Raw genomic sequence first — 20570 nt, 5'->3', positions numbered from 1 at the left:
TTCTGAGATAATGTCAAGATACCATTTTCCAGCTCAATGTATGCAGTGATCCTACACATGAGGTGGGTCATAAATGTTCTGCAATACCTTTGAATTATTTTATGAAAAATGTGTTCTTGTGTTGACTTTTATAAGAGCGTTTCCATCATTTCGTTTTTTTTTTAATGTTGTTATTCTTTATTTATTGCTTTAGTGTGCCAGAAGGCATCTTACAAAGATTCTACTTGTGAAATGTATAATGGGAAAAAGTGTAAATGTGGAATAGCATTTGGACTATAAAGGGTTTTGTCTGTACAGATTCTGACACAAAAATAAGCCTATCCTGATTGTGACAACTAGCCCCAGTCTTTTTCATTGCACTGCAGATGTCATGGTTTGTTGGTTCACAAAGTTTTCAAGGTAATATAAATTCCCTGTCAAAGCTGTTGAATAAAGTCCAGCTGGGTACCGCTGAGCTGAGTTTCCATATTAAACACCCAGTGAGGGTGAGAGTTTATATAATCACACATATTTCCAATAACTATTAAAATAACTTTATTTGCCACAGAGTTGATATGGTGCACACACATTAACTAAAAAATAATAATAATTTTGGTTGACTATTTTCAACATTATTTAATTTAAATCAATTAATAATCTAATTGTAATAGAAAGAGTAAACTAAACACACCAAATGGCACTACAATTTGTTATAGAAAATAGCATTTCATTATTGATTTGAATGATTGTGGTCTTGTATTTTGTCAGGTCAATGAAGAAAGTTCTTTGTTTATGCTTGGCAAGGTTCAAAATGCTTTTGAAATGCAAATCTCGTCTATTTTTGTGCCACTCCCATGTGCATTTGTTGTCTAATGAAAGAGAGATGCGGCGTGACCTCACTGAGAATCATTCATGATGACTTTATTTCTCCACACACACTGATGTGTGTTAAAGAAAGATTAGTTGGTTTAGTGAACATATTACAAACACAGGTCAGTTAATCCCTGAATTAAAAGAGACTTCATTGTCAATAAACAGAACAACATATAAACAGGTGATAAAGCTTTTGTACACTAGAGATGAACATGAAGAATGATGGGTGACTTTACTGTCCTCTGCTGGTGCAGTCACAAAAATTCACACAAACCTGTCCCGTCATCATATTTCAGACCAACATCAAAAGAAATAAACTGCATATCAGAAAAACTGTACTGTGACATTATTTCTGACAATAATAAACCATTTTTAAAAATGCGAATGTAAATTACATTACAGTAATGGAGATAATGAATTCATGATTATTCAGTTTCTTTCTACATTATTTTTAAATAAATCTGGTCGTAAAGGACATTTTATGCAAGATGTAATTTCTTTCGATTTTGGGGTGAAATATGACATTTCTGTGAGATTTATGCAATAAGACCTTCATGATGACTGACATTCTATTACATTGTGTTTATTTTAATAATGATTGACATAATCCTTTATAATCTTTAGAGAACTGTGTTTGCGTAGATATCATAAAGCTCACTATATAAACTATGACATAAAGCACTTCAAGTTACTCAGTTTTCCGAGGCATATAACATTTTCTAAGGCATTTAAAATGTGTCTGGTTATGTTCAATGGAGAACAGATTGTATTTCTATTCGAGGGATGATCCAGTATGTTCAACAACGGCACAAATGCAGTCATGATCCCATATTTGGCATCCGGTACTGAAGATAACGTAAACGTATAATGATGCAAAAATATATCTATAGAAATCATGCACAGTCTGATTAGATATTGACAACAGAATAAAACAATTGAGTAATATTACATAATATTTCTGAGGCACAAATGAAATGTTAATTTGGCTATGAAGTGCGAGTACAGTATTTCAAAGACTCTACAGAGAGGTTACGTAACTATTCATATGTATTCGATTAATATGACGATGGCACGTTTGTGATTGTCGGTCTTCTGTTTCTTCAGTCACTTCCACCACAGAGCTTCAGGAGAAGCTTTTTATAATCACCAGACGTGTCAGCCTGCGCGCACACACACACAATAAAGATATAAAAGAATTAAAAGTGTGTGATGAGTTTTTTACTACAGTACAATTTTATTTAATTTTTTATAGCCCTTTTACAATTTGCATTGCATCAAAGCAGCAATAATGTATCATGTGTGTGTGACTTACAGAGATGGCGGTGTAGAGAGATTTCCCGTACAGACGCAAATACTCCTGTCTGATATCCAACATGTCCACCTCAGAGCGAGACACCATGACCCTGATCAGAGTCCGATCTTTGGTACCGGCACCCTGAAACACACATGTACCAGTTTTAATAAAATAAAACATGACACATTCCCAACATTTCAAAGACGCAACGATAGCACATGAATATAAGAAACCTACACATATACTGTTTTACCAAATGTATTTTTATTTAAATGTTTTAAATAAACTTTGTTCTTAGAGTTGTCTCTTACTTTGGTACAATTAAATATATATACTGTATATATTTTTTTATCTTCAAGAGAAAGACGGGTTAGACAATGAAATACAAACCAAGATACTAAATACTAAAAATAAATATTAAACAAGAGCAAAAATGAAATTTACAGTATAAAGAACCAATATGCAAAAAAATGGTCAAAATTAAATTGAATGAAAAAACTGTTTTTATCGAACCCTCAAACCAGCGGCTGTGTGAGTCCAGACGTGTATGAATATAACAGAACACGTGTTATGTACACAACATCACATTACTTACCTGCATGGCCTTGTGCAGACGCTCGGCAAAGTACGCAGGAGTGTTTTTAATGCACTTCACTGAAAAACACAGCAAATCACAGGACAACATCACATGGCACGAACCTCTCTCATTTTCTTCAAAACAGCACATATCTACTTATTCCTATTATTGATAATAAATACAATAATCTATTCAACATTGCCATCCATGTTTTACTTACAGTAAATAAAACTAGAGTTAGAAATCTAATGTTTAGAGAGATTTAGAGAGTCATTTTACAAGTCTGCTGAAATAAGAGCCATATTTCCATATGCAAAACATGTAGGCATTTTATGCTCAAATCTGCATCTTATTCAAAGCAAACGTGTCACTCGCACGCTCGTTTATGTTTTAATCTGTTTCAGAGCTGTAATGTCCCGTCCGCTTTAACTAGATCTGCCATTGGCTGAAGGTTTTGCTCAGGACCAATCAGAGTGGAGTACCCACCCACAGCCACCATGCCAGACTCCACGTTTCCGGACATCTCGCCGCAGATGCTCTTCTCGACGTCCTTTCCACACATTTGCTGATACTCATGAAAAACTGCAAACATCAGCACACTGTCACTTAATTTACATTTCAATACTTTAATTGACAGTCACAGATGATTTTCAACTTCAGCTATAATTGTGAAAAACAAAAACTACTATGTTTTTTAATCTTGAGGATTTCTTTTTTTCTTTTTTGAGTTTGGAGCTAGAAACTGTCCTTGTTCAGAAAAAAGACATACTTCGCTGGTAAACTATTTTATTAGACGTCTGCCTGTGTGTGTTAAAGGCAAGATCTTAAAAATCAAGTCACATGGTTTCAAAAGAATAATGAGCAAATGACAACAATCCAAACAGCTGATGTGGATGTTTCGGGAAGTAAAATGAATGTCTTTGTATTTTCTAGATGACTGACATTAAATGCTCGCGGGTGAATAAGGAAGTCAAAGGTCTTCCTGTGCTTCCTGTGTTTAACCGCGGTGGGCTGGAGGTTTTTACCTTGTCTGAGATGAGGTTTGCTGCGAGCACACAGAATGGCATTAAACTGAGACTCATCCGTGCCGACTTTTTTTTCTCCTGCCGCGTAGAGTTTCTATAACACAAACATGACACATGCAGCTCAAAATACATCCATGTAGCTCAGTGGTTTGAGCCTGGCACTAGCAACGCCTAGGTCGCGGGTGAAAAAACTATACAAATGTAGAGTATAATGCAATGTAAGAAGCTTTGGATAAAAGCGTAAATGTAAATATAAGACAATATAAGCAATTATAGAGTCTGTTTTCTCAACCTGAGCATCCTGCTTGGCCAGAGAAATATCCACAGTCTCCTTCTCATCTCGATTACCCTGAAAGCAAAGATGAACCCTTTATTAGATATTTATATATGTTATATATACTGTTTATGTTTGCAGCGACAGACGGAGAGACAGAAAGTCTACCTGAGAGAGGGAGATGAGCAAGCGACGGAAATGTCCAGACGTGTCGCTGCTGATGGCGTCTTCCAGTTTTTTCCCGTAGTCTAAACAACAAAGAGTTTTCAAGAGCATTTAATAAATGTCCATTAACTCAAAGCATCTTCTAGGATCTTTAGAGTACGACAACATCGACTCACCCGTCTTATAGATCCTGTTGATCTCCTGGATTTCAGCATTACAACGAGAGGACAGAATCTCGATCAGACAGGCTTCATCAGTTCCTGCACCCTGATCACACACAAACATCATCATATTCACTTGTTTTCAGAGGTACGGACAAGTCAAAGACACTTTTTCTCTGAAGTCTGTCAGGATTTTGCATTTATTCATCCCTCAGTCTTGGATTCAAAGAGTGAATAACTCCTTAAGTCTCACCGCTATGGCCGCCTTGAGTTCTGAAGCATCAAACTGAGCGGGAGACTTTAACATCGCCAGGACGAGACTCTCAAAGTTTCCTGTCAGTTCTGACTTCAGCTCACCGATCAGATCCTGTGAATCAGAAAATGCAACGATCGCTCTTTCACCATGAAATACTATGGTAATAAAAATGGGATGCTTTTTTCATGAATGCTCACTTTGCCGTAGGTGGTTTTGTAAGCAGCTAACAACGGCACGCGCTGCTTGTTGGATCGACTGCCCAGAAGCTCGATTATAGCGTTCTCATCAGTTCCTGTGACGCAAACAAAACACAGATTCACTCATGCACGTCTCCGATCGCTCCGTCTGAGAATGTTGTTCTACACATTGTTCATTCTCACCGAAGCCCTTCGTGGCTTTCCGCAAGACCTCAACATCTCTGAGTGGATCAGCACCAGGAAAATCCTTTAGGGTACCACGGTAACCCCTCTACACAGACGTTATGACAAATATAAGAGAAAATCAGCTCAAGACAAACACGTGTCCACTGAACCAAGTGAAATAACCGCAGGGTCATGAAGTTGACCGTCGCTCACATTGACTGCAGGAACAGCGGGTCCGGCGGGTCCAGCTGGAACACCTCCTCCGTATCCGGGCATGGACGGGTTGGGAACTGGAGCACCGGGGTATGATGGCATGGGCTGCTGTCCTGGGGCAGGAACGCCGGGGTAACCCTGAGGCATACCCGCTCCCGGCTACACACACACACACACAGGGGCAGTTATAAGAGTTAAAGGTGTCATGCATTAAGAAATCGATTTTAACCTGAGCTTTTGTTATATAAAAGGGAATCGTATTCAAGCGAACATCCTGTAAGTGTCAGAACTGAAGACGCCCTTGTTACTGAAATGACAACTTTTGTTGACACCAGGCCCAGCGAACGCCAGGCCCTGGAATGCTCTTATCTATGACGTCATTTATAGGTTGAACACCGCCTCCACAGAAGAATATCAACGACTACTTCTCTAGCCCCGCCCACTGGTTCGCGAATGACTTTAGCCATGTACACGTAGTACACACTCCTGCATTTGTGATGATTGACAAACTGGTAACCATAGTGACATATTTTTCGGCAAAAGATTTGTTTTGTCCGTGATAGACACGCTGTGTTGTGTTTATGCTCGGAAGGCAGTGTTGCCATGTTCGTTATTAATAAGCGCTTTTATTCTTGTTGTTTGGTCTTAGATCCAAAAGCCTCAGCACTTAGGTCTTAATAAATGGTTTTTGAGATTTTTTGGTCGTAAAATAAATAAACAATTTGCATTATAAGGTTTATTTTCGTCTTGTCTTTATTTACTTATTTTTTTCTGTGAAGATCTGGCAAACCTGTCACTTTAGCGAAGGGCTCTCGAGAGCGGCTAGCCCCGTGTCATATGTGCAAAAGTGAGGACTTGTTTCACTGTTATTTTTATTTAGAGCAACCAAGCAACAAACATGCAACATTGTGCAGCGCCTGGTTGTGAAAGAACACAGTCGCTTCCTTCGGATTCTGATATTAGGAATACGTGGTTGAAGCTTATTTTGAAAGACGTTCCAGCTCACGTGGGTGAAACATCCAATCATAGCAGTGGGTGTTTACTTCCAAGTCTTCAATGCGGCCCGCACTTAAAAACCGAGTGTTTGTTGAGACAGCCTCCAAACTGGGGTAGAAAATAGCCTATTACTTATTGATTTTGATGTTTTTGAATGTAAAAACCAAGCAAACGTCATGAGTAGACCTCATACAACAGTATAAAACAATAAACAAGCCCAGTTCAGGACACCTTTAAGACATTTTCAAAGATGATTATCATTATGACTTTTAAGTTTTATTTACTTTATAACATTTGTTTTATTAATTTGAGGTCTTTTTGATTGTTATTGATACACTACAAAAATAAAAAAGCAATAGTTTGATAATATAGTATTTTAATAATGTTTTGAATCAGCTTTTATTTATGCTTAGTTTTCATGTTAATTTTAGTTAATTTTGTTATGCGATTTTGTCCTTCTATTATTTTTGGAATTCTATATAGGTTTAATTTATTTTGACTTTAGTTTCAGTTCATTTTAGTCACTCAACTTAAACATATCTCTGTTTATTGCTAATGCAACAGTTCTCATTTTTCTTATTGGTAGTAGGTTTTTCGAAAGGAAATGTAGGATTCAGTATATTTTGATTTCATTTTACACAAATGTTTGAATAGTTTAAGTTAACGGTGATAAACTGTAATGCACAGTAATTAATAAAATAATTTTCATTATGAGTGAACTACTGCTTTACAAATGTCTATGCGTTGAAAAACTACACAACAAACTGGATCAGACACAACATGAGATGTAGAAATAAAGAGATGCTTACAGCTCCAAAGCCAGGCTGACCGCCCCATCCACCTGCCAACATAACACAACTCAGATTAAACGTTGACAACGATCCACGTCACATCCATGTCAAAACAAATCATGTTTGAATCATTCTGCAGGTTGTCTTTGATCTACAAAGTCACGTTCACGAGGATAAAGCAAGAGACAATGCATCTGATTTAAGTACAACATTTCAGCAATGATGTTTAGCCATACACTTTTGATTTTAAGATCAATGTTTATTGAACAAGAGGCTCTACAGACACCTGTCCGGACATCAAAAACGTAGTTTTCACATCATAACCTTTTATGAATTTCGCTAACAGCACTCACCCGCAAGGGGCATGGTCGGGTAGCCGCCGGGCTGGGCGGTCGGGTAGCCGCCGGGCTGGGCGGTCGGGTAGCCCCCGGGCTGGGCGGCGGGGTAACCACCCGCCTGTTGTGGGAAGAATCCTCCACCCTGAGCAGCTGGATAGCCCCCAGCCTGAGGAGGGTATCCTCCACCCTGTTGTGGGTATCCGGCTCCAGGAGGAAATGCTCCCGGCTGAGGTGGAAAGTATCCTCCCTGGGCCGGATAAGCGCCGGGTTGGGGTGGGTAGGCACCTGGGGTCTGCTGATACGGTCCGGATGCAGGCGGGTAGCTTCCACCTGCAGGGGGGTATCCGGGGTAACTCATCTTTGACACCTGGAGATAAATAATAAATATATCAGTAACTGTATGCAGATTTCTCCAACATGAACCAGAATGGGTACTAACAAGGTTGCAAATGTAGCCTCCAATGTCACTGGGTGTCAATCTAGATTCCTAAAACTGTTCATCATGTCAAGCAGTGACATCAGAGAGCTGCAACATGACATACATTAATACTAATATAATATCATCTATATCTCGGGCTGCACAGCATTGAAGAAAAATGTGATGCGTGATAAATTTCTAAATAATGCAATCTGAGATACTATAATGCTTAAAGGTTGTAAAATCTATTTAAATTATACTAAAACATTTTGGTATTAAACCTTCAATCATACATGCTTCACATTTGCAAATAAAAAGCATGACTTTTCTGTTATGCGCATCGACCTAAAGCAGTGAACATACATAACTTTTTGAAGTGTTCAAATTATCCAGTTTTTGCAAACCATTGTAATAAACATTTTGATAGTTTCTATGTATCTTGCAGCCCAAAAAATATATTAATTAAACATAACAGTGAACATAACTATACATCTGAAAACTGACGTTTATTTTTTTTACATATTTTTCTTTGTACGTTGACACTCTGCGACAATAAAAATCGTATTACAAAAAAGCTATAGAACTAAAAACATTTCAACAAGAGTATTCGAAGAGTTTGGTTCCAAACTGAGAACTCTGTTTTTTTACAAATTCAAAAATCTTGTTTTTTATTGTGTTATAATGTTTTTATTGTGTTAGTTAGCTGTATTTTTTTTTTTTTTTTTTGAGTTATTATGGCTTAAATCAAAACAAACCAACTGCAGTTTGACTGATATTAATTGAAATGCACAATAAAAAAAACTTGATTTTTGAAAAATTCTAAATACGGAGTTCTCTCATTTTGGAACCAAACTCTTCATTTATTAATGTACACTGATTATACATTAATAATACATTAATTATTACAATATTCATATTTGTATGTGATGATGAGCTATGAATAGACACACGAAACACATACTGTACATTTTTACAATTAAACATTTGAAAGTAATGAGTAATCTTTACCTATTACAGAAAAGCCAACACTCCAGTCACATGATGAGATTTTTTTGTATATATAAACAGGTGTTAACATATCAAATCACAAGATGAGATGATGTACAGTACTTGTGTCGGTGGGCCAGCAGGTTTATCAGGTGTGTTCTACTGCACACTGCAGCTTTAAGAGAAGATTTCCCTCTTTCACTCTGAGTGGGAGTTCAGTATAAACCGCAGGGAAGCAGAACCACACAGCTGCATGACAGCAATGCAACCTGCTCGTGCACATCTCGTGTTCAAACGTGAACTGCTGAAGCACTGAACACCTGAAAGTCACACACTCGTATACTACACACTACATTCAGTGTGAACTTTACACACTATTCTGTCCCAGTCCCATCGGCCTCAACCAAACAAAAATGGCAGCCGAATATTTGTGAAGATTACACAACTCACACAAACAAACCGGCCGGAACCACCCCGAGAACAAACCACATTAAAACCACATTCACTTTATACAAAAACACATCGACAGAGATGCTGAAGAAGTTTAACGCGGAATGAATGATGGGTGGAATTTATATTTTGTTACATTTAGTGCGTGTCATAAATGAACAGGGCGGAAATGACCGCGAAAGCTCGATACATTGTTGCAATATCGCGCGCGTTAACATTGTAAATGATACTTACAGGAATGGATGAAGTGATTCTCGCGCTGCGTGTCCGTGGACTGAATCCGGAAGCGTGTAGATGTGATGTGTGTGTAATGTGGACAGTGTGTCCGTGTGTGTGTGGCAGTGGGTGTGACCTGTCTGTCTTTCCTCACACATCCAGTCAGATCCAACACGAGAGCAAACACACTTCACTTCCTCTCGTGCACGAGGGACGAAACAAACGCAGGCGTTCATATATGAACAACCTACATAATTACATTAACTAAAGGCACACGGATGGTTGCTAAGGTATTCTGTTTGGTTGCTAGGTGGAGACCCAATTCCAAAGAGCCCACTCCCTCTTCTCTTTATGAGTTCCTCCTTCATTGTCTGTAAGATTTGTAAGTTTGATCTTGTATAAGAGTAATAAGATGCATCAAAACAAGCCACGTTATTTTGTAATGGAATAGCCTGGCTTCCATTGGAATATAGATTTGTTTAAATCACCTAAGCAGCAATGATATTTTAAGCCCTGCGGATATTTGAGGCTACATTTTTTCATCCTAAATGTGAATAGTCACAGCAGGACAGTCCAAGTGAACGTCATGTGAAAGCTTGTGACATGACGTGTCCAACACAAACAAAACACAAGATTTGCATGAAAACGACAGTGTGTTTCACCAGTGGCGGGTGTGTCCTGCCCTCTCATCTGTTCAGAGAGAGAGAGAGAATGCATATCTCCTTCAAATAAACATGTTCAGAAGTACAGGAGAGGTTTGGGGGGGGGGGTTGGCATCAGTTGCACCAGAAGCGTGTGTGGACAACAGAAGAAAAACGAGTCTGTCAGAGATTAAAAAAATTAAAAAAAACAACCTGGCAGGTGAATGGATGTTATCACTAGCATTACGTCACACAGGGAAACACCATGCATTCACCTTTACTAAGAATTTTTATCAGGCTTTATTGACCATTACAACATGCTGAGCCGAAGTTTCCACACTGATACTATACAACAGTTAACAATACTATTACAAATGATCAAAAAACTTAAATAAATGAATATTGTATCCACTTTTAAAAACTTAATTGTGTTTTATTTTATTTTCACTTTTATTTATGCTTTATTTAAAATTTGTAATGTATATATTTTATACCTAAGTATAAGATAAGTTATTAATACAAATGATTACACTGCTCCGGGTGTACGTGTGGTCACCACTTGCTGTGCGTGTGTTCACTACTCTCTGGATGGGTTAAATGCAGAGGTCACATTTCGGGTATGGGTCACCATATCTGACTAATAGGTCACTTTCACTTAAAGTTAATGTGAAAAGTACACACAAATACAGTGATAGACACTCACATACACACCTGTAACAAACAGCTTTACTTTAAATAACTTTCATTCTTCTATACAATTACAGGTAATGCTCAATCAGAGGCAGAAGAAGATTTGTTATATTTATAGATTTAACTATATGCCTTGTTTGTTTATGAAGTTAACAGTAAATAAAAACGTGCAATACTCGCGCATGAACACTAGAGGGCGGAATGTCCATTTACAGTCATTTCATTCTCCAAACACATTGGTCTTGATTTTACCACACTTTAGCACACTAGAAATCGTAAATGTTTGTTAAAGAGAACAAAAGATGTCCTACTTTACGTTTTTTTTAGCTACACATAAGGCAATACAATCACACAATTGTTTCTTCTTTGTGTAGACGTAGGCCTATTCACAACCCATCCGTTGACATATAAAACACCAAACGGACTTTTTAAAATAATCTTCAATTTTAGAAGTTTATTCTCTTTACTCTCCACACTTGTAGAAAATATTTGTACTTGCGCATGAATGTCAAACACTACTTGTGAATATATAATTCGTGTGCTAGCCATCCAATGGCGACGCTGCAGCTCATTAATATTCATAAGACGAGTCTACAGCAAATGCTGTTCCTCTGAGCTGAAACTACACAGAGACTGTCCAGTCTTATTTCTCAACACTATCATCAGTGTCAGAGACACACAATCCACTGACCTCAGGATAGGATAGTAATGTTGGATGTTTCATATGAAGATGAGTTTGATATCAGCTCTAGATGAGCATCTCCTGAACTGGGTTTATCTGTCCCTGCAGGACTCGTGTGATGATGGAAACCAGCAGATCAAACCAGAGCTGGACTCACATCTCCAAACCAACATCATCTCAAACTTCATTCATCAGCACCACAGCACACAGGTGAGGAGCAGGATCACACATGCATCTTAAATCGTACTGTACGCCTTCTCCAGAATGTGATTTATTACTACAAATGATATAAATGTATTATTTAACCTATATTGTTAAAACACAACTAGACAGACAGATGCGCAATAAAGCAAATCACATAAACAAATGCGTAGACGATAGATCATCAGCTCGCTGCAATGTTTGACCTCCTTTGATCCCCATTATTGACTGCCAAAACATTTCACAGGAACTTGAATTAAAGATGCAAAACAGTTTTTATTTACAAGATGATATCGGGACAAATAACAACATCAGTCAACTTTACACTCAATGTTTTTAAACAGTAGTGTTACAGCACAGAATATGCCAAGGACTCTCTCCATACGGAGCATTTGGTCAGATCTAAAACTTGAACGCGTTTTAAAAATCAAGTTTGACTTATTGAGGAAAACTGAGCATTCTCTCTTCAACACAGAGATGATGATGTGTTTCTTACAGGCAGACATTTATAAAGAGCTTTCATCTTTTATACAACAAATAACTTGTTCTGTATCAAGCCGCGTCTCAGTCCGTCACAGAGATAGATGTGTTGTCCTTTCTGCAGAGAGAAAGCGGTTTGTATAAGAGCTTGTCTCCGTACGGCTCTCTGAACAACATCCTGGAGGGTCTGAGCTCTCTGACGGACGGCATCTCTCTCCTCTCGCGCACCTGTGAACCTCACAAACCCTGCAAGAAACCACCACCCAACTACCTGTGTCACCTGTGCTTCACTAAAGGCCATTACATCAAAGACTGCCCATGTGAGATGATTCTCAGTTCTGTATGATTGATTACAGATCAGTTTATTGAAGTATTTAGTCACTGTAATGATTTCATCCGAAAGGTATTTACTGTAACTGACCTGCATTGCACCATTATTACCCAGAAATCATTGCAGTAGAGAAGTGTGTGTGTTCACAGCAGGCACAGATCTGTAATGAGCTCCAGATGTGAATTGTTTATGAAACACGATACAGATTTTTCACCTCTCGTGGCAACACCGACCGATGAAGATGACAAAAGACCCTCAAACGTCAGACGTCAGCACGTCTTCACTTCTCAAAACATGTAAATGTCCTAATTGAAGTAAAACCTAGTCCTGGCTTTATCTAATCCCCGTATGGGAAACCGCCCCTTCAAAGAGTTGAATGAATCTGCTGTTCATTCATGTGCTCAGTCCTCCTCAGTTTAAAACTCAGCTTTTTCACTGCAAAGAAATGAACTTCTTAATAAGCGTTTTGTCTTGCTTTCTAAATAAAAATATCCCAAAATTCTTAAAGGGACAGTTCACCCGAAAATAAAAATTCTGTCATCATTTACTCGCCTTCGAGTTGTTCAAAATCAGTCTAAATGTCTTTGTTCTGATGAACGCAGAGAAAGATATTTGGAAGAATACTTGTAACCAAACAGATCTTGGTCCCCATTGACTCCCATAGTCGGAAAATGACTCTATCATTTGTTTTGTTCTGTTAAACACAAAAGAAGATATTGTGAAGAATGTAGAAAAGCAAACAGTTCTGGGGCACTTTTGACTTCCATTGTAATTTTTCCTTCTGTGAGGTCCAAGAACTGTTTGGTTACAAGCATTTTTCCAAATATCTTTTTTACAGATTTGGAACAACTCGAGGGTGAGAAATTCATGACAGAAGTTTTATTTTTAGGTGAACTGTCCCTTCAAATCAAGACACATTTATTTATTGATAAGGAAATTGACCCAAGATATTTAGTCTTGTTTTATAAAAGAAAACATAAGAATTAAGTAACAAATCTGCCAGTGGGGAGAGAAAAATCATCTTGAATTGAGTTTCACCTGTTTCTTAAATACCTAATTCAAGGTTATCTTTCTAACGCCACAGGCAGATGTTTTGCTTGTTTAAAACATAATCTTACTTCATTCTTATACTTTCTTCCATAAAACAAGACGTTTTTCTTGTCAAGTAAACATATCTTAAAACCGTTTCGATTTTTAGACAACAAGACGATGCTTTGCAGTGTTTGTTTGTACCTGGCAGAACGAGGAGGTAGTCAATATCGGAAGAGCAGAAAACCACATGGCTTTACATACAGTGACCATCAATAACACATCTATACGGTGTGTTTCACAGGCATCAGTCAGGTGTGTGGAAGCCATGTGTTCATGTTCTGAAGTTATCGAAGAGGCTTTTGGGAAATATTACACTCAAGCTTAAACATATGGCCCTACAGAAACACTAGGTCATGTTTCTATTGAGACGGCCTGTCCCAGAATGCACTGCTTCAGGAATGCGCTATTGTGTTCACACAATCGCACTTTATAATGCGAGTCATATTTTACAGATCTGACGAACACGTCAGTGCTTAAGTGATGCTTGGGCAGTGGGAGTGGTTGCTAGGGAGATGTTATGCCGTCGTTAAGGAGTTCTAGTTGGTGCTTATTGGTCCAGGATAAAAGAGCACGAGAATCATTTTTGTTCACCCACTTTTATGATGCGAACACATATCATGTGTAAAACTGAATACGAAGACATCTCTCCTCAGTAAGCCGCATTATTTCAGTCATGTCATTCCTCTCGCTCTTACAGAACTGGTGTTCTCCTTTAAAAGCCTCTCAAAGCGTGAGTGCAGGAAGTTGTAGTTAAATAGATGAGTTGTGGACATCTCAACAGAACACCAGCTGTACTCCTGCGTCAAACACAACACGACTTAACACAATACAGGAGAGATATTGTGTGTGTATGAGAGGCTTTAACCCAGCTTTCACGAGAGCCGTGGCCGCTCACCATTGTTTCATCTGATGACTTCCAGATGGGAAAGAAACGCTGATGGCCAGTCCTCACGCCACTCTGGAACTCTGGGAAAATGAGGCTGTGAGGTGTGACGTCAGCTTTAAGGGCGGACGGTGTGTGAGACAGAGAACCGTAGAGACTGAGAATATAGATTTCAGTTTATTCTAAAACTTGGGTTTCATTTAAGTTTCAACTTAGTCTGAGATGTTTCTCTTTGGAGAAATAAAGAGAGAATCAGATGAGAGTGTAATTGTTGAGACACATGAAGAGGCTGGAGGTGTAAATGAATGTAGCTTGTAGATTTGAGCAAATGTGATGAGAATGTTTGAGTTGATATTGAGATCTTTAATAAGATTGACTTTTGAATCTGAGCTCAGTTTGACACACTGTTGACGTCTCTTCTCAAACTCTCATGAGACATTTCTGACTCATTTCTAAGGAGAAATATCGGAGACGCAGTAAATCTTCAGCAATACTTTCGATTTCACTGATGCCTAAGAGATATTAAAGAGATCTCATCTGTGATTGTTTTGTCTTATGGAAAGATGCTTATTTTACCATTAGGACATCATCATCCACAAACACAATAAACACAACTATTTTTAAATGTGAGTTTACCCAATGCAAACTGTGTTTTACTCTCACCTGATTCTTATTTCCAGCTGGTAATATTTGGTTGTGTCTCAGGGATGAAGTTGGTCATATAGACGAGGACCGGATGCTGTTGCCGGGTTACAGGGGGCCTCTCTGAGGGACCACAACTCACAGTTTAAACTTCGGTTATCATTCATTTTCTCGCCCTAGTTGTACCAAACTCACTCCTAAATCTTTGAATGTAAACCAAACACAAATGAAAGAGTTTCTTTTCAGAAGCATCACAATCTGGATGATATATAGAATCTTATTGTGTCTAATGGGTTTGAAATGAGTAAATAAATGATAACGGAGGTTTGGGATGAATTGTTTTGTGGTCAGTATTTAATATCTTGAAGGTTGTATGAGTCACAGACGGGCGGTTCAGAGTGTTTTTGGGGCAGCGCTGCTCACGTAAGTGCCTGACAAACATCTTTTATCATTCAAGCACATTTTAGAGAATGTTGGTGGTCAGAATAACAAACATAGAGTCGAACCCTCATTTTCCTCCAGCGATGACAGAAGAAACATCTCCTCCCAGATCTACCGGCTTGCATCTCATCAGATATTAGTCACATGCAGAGCGGTGCCATCAGACCCGTCTCAAAACTCTTTACGTGCACTTTCAGGCTCGTCCTAAAGGTGAGGGTCTGACCCCGTATCAGGGGAAGAAGAGATGCTTCGGGGAGTACAAGTGTCCCAAATGCAAGAGAAAGTGGATGAGTGGAAACTCTTGGGCAAACATGGGACAAGAATGCATCAAATGCCACATAAACGTCTATCCATATAAACAGGTAAACGGATTGTGTGAAAACACAAAGACATGACAGATGATGACTGGCACACTACAGAGGGACCCTAGTGAGTGTGTTTCCGAACGTAATCTGCACAAAACCACGGCAGAATGTTTTGAAACAGTGAAAGCTGAAGAGCAGATGTTTGTTATTACCTCCGGATATTCATGTGGAAGCTGTTAATCTGGTGTAATGGTGATGTTCTGGCGTGAGATCGAGCGTTTGGCACATTGTGCTCCGTGTGGAAAGTTAGAGATTGGTGAGTTTCTGCATGAAAATTCTCTCCGGAACGCTCCAGACGTTTAATAACGTTCTCCACATGTGCCTCTAAACCATACAAATGCTTTTCAGATGACTCTTTATGATCATCTTACTCGTACTTGCATACGTGGGTTAGAAAATAGCGGCTCAAACTGAGCGTCAGCTTTTGAAAGAATAAGGATCAGATGTATGTACTGAGTGTAGTTTATCTCGCATTCTTTCTCTTACCCCGACAGTGTCCTCTGGAGAAACCGGATGGTCTGGATGTGTCCGATCAGAGTAAAGAACATCCGCAGAACCTTTGTGAGAAGTGCAAGATGTTGGGATATTACTGCCGTCGAGGTCAGTGACCTCTGACCCCCAGCACCTGAAAGACACATTCACACCCCCTTAAAATCATCTCGGCTTTAGCTGGATCTTTTTTTACTGAACTCTAAAATAAAGGATGTTTCAGGATCAATGTAACTTAAGTTCTATCGACATTTGTTACCGCAGTAATGAAGTTGAAGTTTTGGGTTTGAGCCCACTTAGTCATTTTTATACAACAGAAATGTTCTACAGCTCCAGAAGGAAGGATTTAGGAAGATCGATTTTTAAGATTGTGTGAATGTGGTAAACCTGGTGAATTTAACACATTACACGCAAGAACACTAGAGGGCAGACTGGAGGAAAGTTTCATGTTTCAGCAAAACCGAACAATGTATCATAACTCCTCCCAGAATCCATCACATCTCTAATACACTTACAGATGAATGAACTGATGTTGTTCCTCCAAACATGACATCTCTTCCGAGAACATCCAATAGTGCCTACTTTTACTTTTGTTTTGTAACTGCCTTTTGCAACATTTCAGTATTGCTCAACCTTTTACTGTCATTTTACAACTTATGACCCAAGCAACAACTTTGATTGGTATTTTCCAGTTTACAGTTCCTCTTTATTATTGCAAGATTTTCTGCTACATCACGTCTTATCAAAATACACTTTTGTATTCGAGTAAAAACATAACAAACAATAAAACTAGACAGCAATAGATCAAAACAATGTTAATGCTTAAGTTCACTTCAGCAAAGTAAACACATACAGGCCCGGTTTCACAGACACAGCTTATCTTAAACCAGGACTAAGCCTTAGTTGAATTAAGATATTTATGTCGCTTTAATAAAAATGCCTTAGAATACATTACTGGTGTGCATCTTGAGACAAAACAATGGCACTGATATATTTTAAGATATTACTGGGCCGGTTTTATTCAGTTAAGACAGCTCACACATTCATTTTAGTCTGGGACTAGCCTTAAGCCTTGTCTGTGAAACCGGGCCATAGTTTTCTTATCGTGTTAAGTATAAAGTATTTTTTTCAATAATTTTACTGATCTAAAATACTGTACTGTGGTATTTGGATTCTTAAGTCGTATATTTTAAAGCATGCAGAGATTAAAGAAATAGTGCTTAAAGAAAACAAACCCTTTTTTTGTCAGACACAGATTAAAGTTTTCTGTTCATTTAAGTAGCTGACATCCGCATTGATTTACAGTATGTTAATACCGCAGTGAAAAACAGACACGTGTCAAATAAACGTCTCGCAATAAACTGACAAAGAAAATGTTTCTTTATTGCTTTATGGCTTTTTTTACTTTAAACTGATCATTAAAACACTGATCCAGTCTGTCCACAACTTGTACAGTGCAAAACAGTGTAAAATATTATATCATCAGTCATTAACTTTGATATGATGTTTACTCAGTCCAGATTACACAAACACACGTATGAATGTCTGAAAATGATGTTGTTAAATCACGTTCACAGTAGATGTTATTTAAAGTTACAGTGCACCCTAAAATGAGAACAGTCATTATTATTTACTCACTCTTCTGAACCACTTTTGTGTTCTTAAATCAACAAGATTAGAGTACCGACATGAGGCTGAATTTAAGGGTAAGGGTAAACTGTCCTCTTTACTCCAGTGTCTAAATTTCACATTATCAGGTTTCTGGCCCTTTTAAAGAGCAGAACGGTGAAAACAAACAAACACACATCTGTTAAGATGAGCCGTGTATGAAATGCCTTGACTTGTTCTCTCTACTTGAGTTCTCCGCAGTCGGTGATACTGATTCTCTTGGCGGTTCTTCCCGAGCGCGAACCCAACGCCTCGACCTTCCTCACGACATCCATTCCATCTTTCACACTGCCGAAGACGACATGACGACCATCCAACCTGATAGAAAACAACAACTCTTGATGTCACAACAACCGCACGGTCTCACAATCTCACAAACAAACTACAGAATGTGTGTTACTGTACCAGTCCGTTTTAACTGTACAGATGAAGAACTGAGATCCGTTTGTGTTGGGTCCAGCATTAGCCATCGACAGAATACCTGAAAATAAACACGCAAGAACAATTCTTAAGAACTCGTGTCTGTCTGTGATCATCAGATGATCAGGACAGGGTGTATATGAAGGTCAATGACACAACGCTCTTTATTTTTCCAAGTATTCTTGAATTTTAAAATACATCATAAATTATATTTTAAAAAATTAATGTTTCTCAGAAATTAGCAAACGAATGCTAATCGTACGTGTGTCCTATGGTGTGACATAGCAACATTTAGAAAACAAACTGTTAATATTACATTACATTGTTACATATTTATTTTTATCATATAAAATAGCATAAGAGAGAGAGATGTATCTTCATTGTTAGTTTTTTTTCTAAATTTGCCGTCACACAATAGGACAAATTTACACAATAGGACAAATTTGCATAATAGTCTGTCAACTACCCAAATGTGGTTTAAACTAGATTTGTAGATTTTTTACTGTAAACTGATACAAACTTCCTTAAAAGTTCAATACATTTATTTTAATAAGAAATAACTACATGAATATTTTTTTGTTATAGTGCCACCTAGTAAAATTTTTAGTTGCAACAGTAAACATGAATGAACTTTGGTGAACTAAACAATAATGAACAACAACAGAAATGCACAAACTTTTGTTTGCAGAGAAAACATGTGTGTGTTGTACCTGGTCCGGTGTGTTTCAGTCTAAAGTTCTCGTCTTGAAATCTCGGGCCGTATATGGATTTTCCTCCAGTTCCATTGTGGTTTGTAAAATCTCCACCCTACACATAAAAAATGATCACATTAAACTACATCCACATGATTATGAACAAACATGAATTTAACATGTCATGTTCACATACAAAATATATGACAAGATAAAATACACCAATTTCAAACACATATGTATACTTTTGTATGGGCTATGCACAACTTTTTGAATGTCATAATAAGCTTTATATGTAGATACATATTTGTGAAATGACTCAAGTGACCCTACAGATTTACTGAAGCTCTTTCAGTCTGACGAATTAATAACTAAAGTACAACTAATATCTGTAATCACTCATGAGGTGACAAAACATGTCCTAATCAACCTGAATACACTTTACATAATGTAAGCAATTCTGTGAATAATGTTTTAACCCAAAGCCAAACCTATAACAGCCTGTGTTTTAATCTCTGCATCATTATGACACATGCACAGGTGTGTTTTGTTCATACAGAGATGATGAGATCATGTGTGTGTGTGTGTGTGTTACCTGACACATGAACTGTGAAATAACTCTATGAAAGATGGAGCCCTTGTATCCAAATCCATGTTCACCAGTACACAGAGCTCTGAAGTTCTCTACAGAAAAATCTGTTATTACACCTTTACAAAATGAATCCTACAGTAAACAAGAGTTGTCACGTGTTTCTTACCTGCTGTTTTGGGTACAACATCCGCGTTTAGCTGAATTTACAAACACAATAAAGGTCAATTAGTGATAAAACATAAGAGAATAAAAACAAAATAAGTGTAACTTCATGAATAACGCGTTGTATTCACTTAACGCAAATACGTGCAAACTCAACAGGTTTCTATTTCTTATTGAGTTTACCGCACGTTATACTATGGATAAGGACACGCTGCCGATACTTCAGTGGCGAGTTCACATCGAGCAGTCTAGCCACGTTTACGTCAACCAATCATATAAAGGAACCGAACGAACGTCATTAATATTCATGATGCCTTCGCCATAGTAGAAATCGTACTGCCGCTAACTCACTTCGAAGGTGACTCTGCCGAGCGGTTCGTTTTCCGCCGCGATGTCAAAAAACACCACCGGATTGTTGTTGGCCTGAGCTCCGGTGGTATACATGCGCGCCGCGGTGAACGCGAGCGAGCACAATTTAATCCTGTTACTGATGATCAACATGATTCCGGTTACCCGATCAACTCCAGCAGACGACGCGCGCGCGGAGAACTTTACTTTACAAAACACACCGGAAGCGTTGATGTGCGTCTTCTTCTTCTTGTAACGTTTATTGGCGGTGGGCAAGACAACTTTTGGTGCATTACCGCCACCAACCGAACTGGAGTGTGAAGTGACAATGGGGAAAAGAAAAAATTGAAACTTTGTTTCCAGAATGTGTCTCTCT

The 20570-nt window shown here is 38.2% G+C and overlaps 3 protein-coding genes across 3 annotated transcripts; 1 reads left to right on the top strand and 2 right to left on the bottom strand.

The window, feature by feature from the left end:
- Positions 1-879: 879 nt before the first annotated feature.
- anxa11b (annexin A11b) lies at positions 880-9567 on the bottom strand. The gene is made up of 15 exons (XM_057358873.1): positions 9394-9567; positions 7320-7671; positions 6985-7016; positions 5180-5338; positions 4985-5072; positions 4802-4896; positions 4602-4715; positions 4364-4454; positions 4191-4270; positions 4041-4097; positions 3749-3842; positions 3210-3305; positions 2742-2800; positions 2165-2287; positions 880-2012 (listed from the first exon to the last, which is right to left on the bottom strand). The coding sequence occupies exons 2-15, from the start codon at positions 7660-7662 to the stop codon at positions 1953-1955; spliced, it is 1491 nt and encodes a 496-aa protein (XP_057214856.1). The 5' UTR covers positions 7663-7671; positions 9394-9567; the 3' UTR covers positions 880-1952.
- Positions 9568-11372: 1805 nt separating this feature from the next.
- LOC130569504 (zinc finger CCHC domain-containing protein 24-like) lies at positions 11373-16842 on the top strand. The gene is made up of 4 exons (XM_057359199.1): positions 11373-11598; positions 12194-12387; positions 15652-15820; positions 16318-16842. Exons 1-4 carry the CDS (start codon positions 11422-11424, stop codon positions 16429-16431), a joined length of 654 nt encoding a protein of 217 aa, XP_057215182.1. The 5' UTR covers positions 11373-11421; the 3' UTR covers positions 16432-16842.
- An 837-nt stretch (positions 16843-17679) lies between these two features.
- Positions 17680-20445, bottom strand: ppifb (peptidylprolyl isomerase Fb). The gene is made up of 6 exons (XM_057359198.1): positions 20198-20445; positions 19851-19881; positions 19688-19776; positions 19111-19207; positions 18386-18461; positions 17680-18298 (listed from the first exon to the last, which is right to left on the bottom strand). The coding sequence occupies exons 1-6, from the start codon at positions 20345-20347 to the stop codon at positions 18163-18165; spliced, it is 579 nt and encodes a 192-aa protein (XP_057215181.1). The 5' UTR covers positions 20348-20445; the 3' UTR covers positions 17680-18162.
- Positions 20446-20570: the final 125 nt, after the last annotated feature.

The sequence above is a fragment of the Triplophysa rosa genome, linkage group LG18, assembly GCF_024868665.1.
Source record: "Triplophysa rosa linkage group LG18, Trosa_1v2, whole genome shotgun sequence".
NCBI lineage: Eukaryota > Metazoa > Chordata > Actinopteri > Cypriniformes > Nemacheilidae > Triplophysa > Triplophysa rosa.
The sequence above is the reverse complement of the archived record's forward strand: the minus strand, read 5'-3'. Positions and strand labels throughout refer to the sequence as shown.